The sequence below is a fragment of the Ruditapes philippinarum genome, unplaced genomic scaffold (assembly GCF_026571515.1).
Source record: "Ruditapes philippinarum isolate M1 unplaced genomic scaffold, ASM2657151v2 ctg5209_1_1_1_1, whole genome shotgun sequence".
NCBI classification, from domain to species: Eukaryota; Metazoa; Mollusca; class Bivalvia; order Venerida; family Veneridae; genus Ruditapes; species Ruditapes philippinarum.
In genome coordinates this window covers 74142-83331 of record NW_026867272.1, presented here as the reverse complement: position 1 = coordinate 83331, position 9190 = coordinate 74142, and the positions used below count along the sequence as shown (strand labels likewise).

Genomic DNA, 9190 nt, shown 5'->3' with positions numbered 1-9190 from the left:
GAACATTTATTTTCTCATGCATAACCATTATGATTTTCCTTGAAATATTCCATCTTGAAAGTAACTGACTTGAGATTTCAAATATTTCTTTTATGGTCATTATTCAGCAGTTAAAATTATTTTATTTATTTTTTAACAGACTTGTTATACATCCAACCATTGTCAGAAAAAAGGACGAGTGCTAGTAAAGTTGCTGTAGATATGGAAAAGTCAGGTATTTTAATATCATTAATTGTTTGATGTTCCCCATATTTGGCTAAAGGCAACAGGATTAGCATTTCTTAAATGGCACCTTTTCAAAATTAGCTTTTATGCAAGAAACAAAGTATCTGATGATGTAGATATTTTTTCTCATTTATTGTATGATTTGAAAGAGCACTACAAATTGCAGAGCTGTATTGTCAAAATTTGAAAAACAAAACTGCATGCTATAGTTCCTTTATAAATATAGGTTAATGCAACAAGTAATTATGAAAATTTTTGCTCTGCTTTGCAATTTGTATTTCCATTATATAATTCCATTACAACAAAAACTCTTTATTCTAGATAAAACCTTAATTAATTTGTTTTTAGTTATGGTCTAAATTATATCTGTCTATATTTTATTTTTTACTTTTTTATCAGACTTATTACACACCCAACCATTGTCAGAACTCACGGGGGGGAATCACGTGACTTTGTATAGTAATACCCGAGAGAAAATGGCGACTGCTGAGCCCCGGTAAGTACCTCATTATGTTAAATTAAGGTGACAAACGTTTCTTAAATCAAAACAAAACCTAGCATATCATATGCGCTTTAATTTTCTTCAAATGACAATACAAAGTGCATTATCCTACGTTTTGTGGTTTTTGAGAACATTGTTTGAATTGTGTGAAAATTGTACATTCAGCGATAGTAATTCGCACGAAGCGATATAACTTGGTACCAAATTAAATGAAAATAAGCCTTCTTTTTTCACTTATGACACCAAATCAATCATTTTATTGACATCTGTTCTTGTAGAATTCCATATAAAATTTTGTTCGAAGGTCTGTAGCCTACAAATGTTCTTTGCAAGTGTTTAGTAAGTAAAACGACCTATTTCTGGATAGTAAGTTGCACGAAAACAAAATAGTAAGTTTCACGCACAGTTTCCAATAGCTTACTAAAATGTGACGAAACTATTTTATAATTCTTTTGGTTTCAAATTTGCAAGTGTGTTCCGTCTACGGTAACAGAGTACAAATATCGAGAGAGCATTTTAATAATAATTCATATTATTTCATAATACATAGAGGATATTTGTTTGTTTGTGTGTAAGATGAAATTTTATTTCATCGAGTGGGCTTTAAAAACAGTATTCTCACGAGTGGCGAAGCCACGAGTGAGAATACTGTTTTTAAAGTTCACGAGATGAAATAAAATTACATCTTACACAACAAACAGACAAATTTTCTTTTTATTTTATGCTTAAAAACAAGTTAAAACGAAATTTCCATAATTTTAACGTTAATATTAAAACTGTTTCCCCCATTGAGAGCCCCATTTATTCGGAATTTCTCATTAAAAAAAAGAAGTCTTGAGCTGAAAAATAAGTCCGCCAATCAACATTAAATGACGGTGATATTTATTAATTTTATTAAAAAATATGAATGATCGCTTGTTTTGATAATAAAAACAAACAATTCTTGTAGGAGAAAAAGTCCAACCATCCATCCATATTTCTGTTACTTAGTGCGAATTTATATTAGACCTGGCTTTGTAAATTGTAAGCGGCAGCCATTTTTTAAAGTTGTGTATTTCATGGGAGGAAAATAATTGTGTAAGATTCAGAGGGATATAATTTGGATTTGTTAGTCATACACATTTTTAAAAGAAAGAAAACTTATTTGAGGATTGTAACAGACAAAAAATAAGTGTTGACAGATGTGAAAACATTCAGAAAAGGAGCTAGGAAAATGGAAAACTTGGAAACCTGCTCAAGAACGCTGGGTTGATTTAACTTATTCTTCGAGTGATGGCTGGCAATGCTTTCAATTTTTCATAAAGCATACGGCAGCTATTGCTCGTAGGATACTTTAACATTCCCAAATGTCATCAAGAGCAGTTTTGCATGGGGAAGGAATGTATTTTAGAGACTGTCAAAATGAAACCAAAAAAAACGAAATTTGGTGATTGGAATTTCATGAATTTGAATGAATAGAAGTAAGTTTTCTTCTTTTTATTACTTTTGACATTTAAGTTATTTATCAATTTCAGTTTTGCTTTTTCTTTAAACAGCCTGACATTGTCAGAATTGTCAGCAAAAATAAAACTGAGGTACCACATGGGGAAAATCTTAAAAAAGTAGTTTCGTCATTGAAAAGAGTGAAATTATATTTTGATAATTTTCACTGTGAAATTACCAAATATAATTTTCACGGATAAATCAGTAATCCACTGAAAAGCATAAAATAAAGTCATGTATTCATATAATTTCATAAAAGATTACTTAACTTAAAAAAAACTAAATGAGACATATTGACATTGATACTCAACAATGTACGTTACACTTGGCCCTTTTTCACGTTAGACTGGACCCACATCCGTCATCTTTAGAACTAGATATATAAAGAAATAACTGTGCAGAAGGAAATATTACAACACCATCATTTACTTTTCAGTATCTGCAATTTGGACCAAAAACGCAAAGGAGAAGACATTCGCCATATCACATTGATATTTAATGCCATCATAGAACTGGTATACAAAGTTTTTATTAAATTTATTCTTTTTATACACTGGCATATTTTATAAATAAACCCAAGAAGTTTTGTTAAACGTTATGTATTACTATACGCTTATTTTCTTACCATGTGCAAATGTGTTGCGTCGTAAACTCTTTCTTTTTGTTTGTGATAGCGTAAGTAAATAAGATATTCAGGGCGTCCATGGCTGAGTGTTTAAAGTCACTGATTTTATACACATGCTTCTCACCGCTATGGATTCTAGTCCGACCAGAGTCCTTGAATTCTTTCATCAAACTAGCTAACAAAATGTCGGTGCTTTAACTAAGGTGTCCCGACATTGACGGTGTGATTTGAAACCCAGCATCAAACTTTAAAGATTGTTTTAAGTGAATATTTTTTTTACTCCACTTGCAGTGTAAATCTTTGACCGTTTGATTTCAAATATTCGTTTTTCTTTAAAGGTCCATTATGCATCTTAAATGCTATCATTTTTATTAAAAAATCTGTTTATTTTTGGTATCTTGTTACAGTTTCCGAAAACATACTCATTTGCTAGATACTCAAACTATCTTTTGCATCTTTGGTTCTGTTGGAAAATGGTATACCTTTAGTGAATAAGTATTTCGTATGGAAGTCAAAATACTACTTTGTTTACATTTTGCTACCTTAACAACACATCACTTAATGTTCCGCGCTACCTTTTTCAGTTTTAATAAAATACTATCGTGCGTTTTATCCATTATTTAAACATTACGATACACATGTTTGACATTTCTAAAGAATTAAAACAGCATGGATTTCTTAGGCACAATGTGCCTTTAATCATAACTTGTATCAGTGTATCATTGTTGTTTGTTTGTTGTTGATGTTGTTGTTTTTTGGTTTTTTTGTGAGAAGTTATTTTGTTCTTGCGCATTTTTCAATATATTTTCATAAATTATGTAACAAAGTGACTAAATGTAACAAATACCGCCATATAAAAACATCAGCATTCAGTTAATAACCATCACCATACCAATTAACAAGCAATTATATTTGTTCATCTTCTTTCTAATTACAGTAAAATGAGGGCCAAGACACACCTGAAACTGCAGAGGTCAAAGAACTACTATCGCAACAGAAAAATAACACTGAGCCGTGTAATATCAAATCCCATCAAAAGTTCATTTGATATATTATAATAACAACCAATTAAGCATTCGTCCTATAGACAAAAAGTGAAATATTTGATCTTGAATAATTGAAATAAGTATTTTCTATCTCTTTACATATGAACTTTAACTTTCTTTTAATGTATATGTATGCTAATGGAAACTGTGCGTGAAACTTACTATTTTGTTTTCGTGCGACTTACTATCCAGAAATTGTTCGTTTTACTTACTATACACTTGCAAAGAACATTTGTAGGCTACAGACCTTCGAAAATATATTTTATATGGACTTCTACGATAACAGATGTCAATAAAATGATTGATTTGGTGTCTTAAGTGCAGAAAGTAAGCTTATTTTCATTTATTTTGGTACTAAATTATATCGCTTCGTGCGAATTACTATCGCTGAATGTGCAATTTTCACACAATTCAAACAATGTTCTCAAAAACCACAAAACGTAGGATAATGCACTTTGTATTGTCATTTGGAGAAAATTAACGCGCATATGATACGCTAGGTTTTGTTTTGATTTAAGAAACGTTTGTCACCTTAATTTAACATAATGAGGTACTTACCGGGGCTCAGCAGTCGCCATTTTCTCGTGGGTATTACTATACAAAGTCACGTGATTCCCCCCCGTGGAACTAGAGAAGAGCACAAGCGAAGTTGTAACAAATCAGGAAAAATCAGGTATTCAAATTTTGACTATTTAACCTTGTAGATAGCAATTTGTTAGTAAAGGTATTTCTTAGCAGTTATTGAATAAAGCGAGGTAATATTTTTTGCTGTGTTTAACAATCTAATTCACTGTATAAAGTCACAAAAATTGATTATTTCTTAATTCTATTTGTAGTTCCAATCAAAATATGATATATTGTTCAGTTATTTTAAATGTGGTGCTTTAACAGAACATATTCAGATACTTTAGCTTTAACTTTTGTAGTGATTTTTAGTTTTAGGCTCTGTGAATAAACGTTCCCCTCGTGATATTTTCTGTATATGTTTAATCTGCTTCAGACAATCTTTCAGCTTATCAGTATGATAATGGTTAAAAATGACAGATGAATCAATCTAGAACTATTACTTTTACATCTCCTACATAATGAATGTTAATTATGTCCAGGTACAAAATTATGAATCTTTATATAAACAAGAGTTATGATTAAAGATATTCATCAAAATAGGTTCAGTTATGTTTGAATGTTACCAATATTCATTGTTGTTTTATATGCTGTTTGAAAAAAACAGCCACTTATCTATAAGAACTAACACATGTCCACTTAGTAACAACAGATCTAATAATTCTTTTTCAAAAAAGATCTGGGGATGTCTCATGTGCCAGGAAAGAGAAAAGCAGGTGATTCTACCATGGACTTGGTCCATGAAGATCTTTCCAAGTCAGGTATTGTTGTCTTCAGCATGCTTATAGAACTAGTTAAATAAATCAAGACATAATCTGTTAAGGATTTTACTAGCCACATGGAGCTGAGTTATGTTAGAGCAGTCATTGATAAAATCAATGATCAACATATTTTTGATATTTTATTTCTTTGATCAATTATCATTTTCGATTGTAAAATATTGATAACTGAACTAAATTTAAAATTAAAAAGTGTCTAGTAATGAACAAAATTGACTGAAATATTAGAGGAAACCTGTTCCATTTCAAAATGGCATGTCTAAAAGTTGCACCACTGTTTGAAAATACATAGCTTTGTTAATGAAATAATTGTTTACATTTCTAAGAAGATTGAAAATTAAATGACATTTACACATCCAGTCTTAGTGCTTTTGTTGAAGATATGTACACATGTATGCATGTATGCAAGTTTATACAGTTTACTATTTTAAAAAATAGATAAGATGCGTCGGTGTATGCCAATATATGCCTCTATATATGGGTATTGACAATATGCAAAAATGATATATTCCCTTACACCTATAGTAATGGCGAATGTTATATCTAATAGAAACTGAAATAGCTCTTAATATTTATAGATATTATTAGACTCCCGTTTGAAAAAGTGAGGGCATATGTCTTTGCTACTGTTGGACGGTCTGTCTGTCTATCGATCCGCCAACAGTTTCTGTTCATTTCCTTTGCAGAGCTTGCAGATACTGGAGTGAAATTTGGTTAAAAGATTTATCATAAGAAAAGTTGTGTTTTGGGTCAAATCAAGCAATTTTTGATAGTTATATTTCTTGGACTTAATTACAATAACTTGCAGTTTCTACTCATTTTCTTGGTAGGGATTACACATACTAAAATGAACTTTGCTTAAAAAAACAAAACAAACAAGAAACCTACACAAAAATCAACAAATGACTTGATTATTTTATTCCTTTACATTTCAACAGAAATGATGAACTTGACACCTTTGAATAAAAACTTGAAGACAGCATTTGATGGATCAGAAGAGTAAGTTTAAACATTTGCATCTTGAGAACAAATCGAGATTCTAGCTAATACTGTAATATTAAACTTTGCTGCACACTGGCGTACACTTGCAATCCGAATGACATGAAATAACATTCCAACGATTTTGAATCACGATTTTGACTAAATCTTGACATTACAGGTCATAAGTATTTATAATATTTATAAGAATATAAACATGATATGAACACAGTATTTTATTTGCCTATATTTACCACCTTTTAAGGGTGGCTTCCCAATTGTTAAAAATGATCATTTGTCCCAAAATTTCATTCAAGTATGAGTACATGAATGTGAAAAAAAACTACTTTTTTGCCATGATTAACTCCCCATGCCTTATAAGCATACACTGAAGTAATAAAATTTCATGTGTACATTAGTAAATTAAGTTATTCAAGATTTTTGCTTTCTTCATTTTCCCCAATCTTCATGATTTAAATTTCCCCAATTTAAAAGCCACAGGTGGTAATTATAAAACCAAAAAAAAAAAAAAATCACTGGAACATGAATGATCAGTTTGTGTTACCAGTATGTAGCTTCTATATCTCAATACTTTTTAGCTCGACTTTACTTTAAAGTAAAAGGAGAGCTGTCCTACTCATGTCCGCGTCCAGATTACTGGTTAAAATTTTTGTGCATTAAAATATTTTTTGTTATAACTTATTTATTTCATGAGTTCAAATATATGTTCCTCATCATCTGCCACATCATATGTGATAAGGTTCATAACTCCAGCACCAATATTTTCAGAATTATCTCCCCTTGAACTTAGAATTTTCTCTGAAAATTGTTATATTTTACTATAACTTCTTTATTTCTTCAGGGATTTACTTCAGACCTCAAATGTATGTTCCTTATCATCACCCACATCATGCGCGACAAGAGTCATAACTCTAGCACTCATATTTCTAGAATTATCTCCCCTTTGAACTTAGAATTTTCTTTGAAAATTAATATATATTACTACTACTTCTTTATTTCTTCATGGATTTACTTCAAACTTCAAATGTATGTTCCTTATCATCACCCACATCATGTGTGACAAGAGTCATAACTCTAGCACCCATATTTCCAGAATTATCTCCCCTTTAAACTTATAGTTTTCTTTAAAAATTGTTATCTTTTGCTACAATTTTTTCATTCCTTATGATCACCCACATTGTATTTGACAAGGTTCTAATAACTCTGGTATCCATATTTCTAGAATTATCTCCCCTTTGAACTTAGAATTTCCTTTGAAAATTGTTATATTTTACAACAACTTTATTATTTCTTCAGGGATTTACTTCAAACTTTAAATGTTTAAATGTATGCTCCTTATCATCACCCACATCATATGTGAGAAGGGTCATAACTCTAGCACCCATATTTCCAGAATTATCTCCTCTTTAAACTTAGACTTTTCTTTGAAAATCTTTATGTTTTGCTTCAACTTCTTCATTTCTTCAGGTATTTACTTCAAACATTAAATGTATGTTCCTTTTCATCACCCACATTATATGTCTTAAGGTTCATAACTTTAGTACGCATATTTCCATAAGTATCTCCCCTTTAAATTTACAAAATTTCTTGGTCACTATCTATGACTGTATTGTGTATCTAGAATAAAATCTTTCTCCTAATTCCTGCATTATCAAAGTTCTTACTTTACTATCAAGCACTGAATGAAGTCGAGCGAGCTGTCTTACTGACAGCTCTTGTTATTACTTCAGTTATCTGTATTTTCCCTTATTGATAGACATGAATGGTGCTTTGAGAATTTTAAAGTAGCACAATTTTAGTTTAAATTTTGTTACGGTGTAAATTGTAGTGTTTGTATCACCCACGTGATGTTCATCATAGCTGTAAATATTATTTATTTTATGTTTCTGTATTAAAGACTGAAAGATGATTTAAGATCTCTGAGGAGGAAGATACGGAAGTTGGAGGAAAGAGTAGCTACTTTGGAAAAAGGAAAGAACAGTGATCCAGATGAAGAAAAACTGAAACTGGTAGAACATCTTGAAAATGATGTTCAAAAAACTTTCACAATTCTTGTTAAATCTACTTTCACAGATGATGAACTTATTAACAGTTCTCGAACAGGCAAAAGAAGTAACAAGTGCATAGGGGATCCACGCCCTCCTCTAGACTCAAAAAGACTTGAAACATTAGAGAGACTTGTGTGCTCGAAAACAAAACTTTCGAAAGAAAGTTTTATTAAAAAACTTGAAAATCTACAAAAAACATTGCGCCAGAAAATACAAAAACAAGTAGTTTAAGCAAGTTACATAAGTGTGATGACCAGTTAAATGATTAAAACAAGTTGAATTCAAATGTGTGTTATTTTACATGTACCCAAGATGAGGTTCTGTGATCACTTTCTGTCTGTTGTCAACAATTCTTTAAACAACTTCTAAATACTTGTAGATCTCTCATATTTTGCAGCCTCGAGTTCGTATTATTTCTTCATTTATTCATGAAATTTCAGAAATATCATTCATGAAGTTTTCATGAAGAAAAGCAAGAAGTGCAAATGAGACATTGAAAATATGAACAAAAAAAATCATGAATTATTCATGAAGCCTTTTTTTAAGGATTATCACTTGAATTATTCATGAAGATATATTCATGAAATCTTCATGCACTCGACCTACTCTTGAATTCATGCATTTTTCATGAATTCATCAATTCATGAATAATTCAAGAATGTGTATTTGATGAGTTGTTGATGCATTTGTCTCATTTGCACTTCAGGATTGTCTCATGAAGACTTCATAAATTAGTATTTGAAGTTTTCATGAAGACTTCAAGAATATCTCATGAAGTATGACTTAACATTTGGCAGGGGACCTGCCCTTAATTTTGGGGAAAATTACACGGTTTATTTGCAAAAGGGGTAGAAAAGATT

At 30.8% G+C, this 9190-nt stretch overlaps 1 protein-coding gene and 1 long non-coding RNA gene across 2 annotated transcripts; both read left to right on the top strand.

Moving 5' to 3' along the window:
• The first annotated feature begins 6 nt into the window (after positions 1 to 6).
• LOC132735479 (uncharacterized) lies at positions 7 to 8616 on the top strand. The gene is made up of 6 exons (XM_060722433.1): positions 7 to 214; positions 625 to 655; positions 4510 to 4553; positions 5182 to 5265; positions 6222 to 6282; positions 8180 to 8616. The coding sequence occupies exons 1-6, from the start codon at positions 202 to 204 to the stop codon at positions 8559 to 8561; spliced, it is 615 nt and encodes a 204-aa protein (XP_060578416.1). The 5' UTR covers positions 7 to 201; the 3' UTR covers positions 8562 to 8616.
• Positions 652 to 3813, top strand: LOC132735480 (uncharacterized). Its single transcript, XR_009626458.1, has 3 exons — positions 652 to 721; positions 2646 to 2724; positions 3772 to 3813. It is a non-coding gene; the product is annotated as an uncharacterized LOC132735480 (long non-coding RNA).
• Positions 8617 to 9190: the final 574 nt, after the last annotated feature.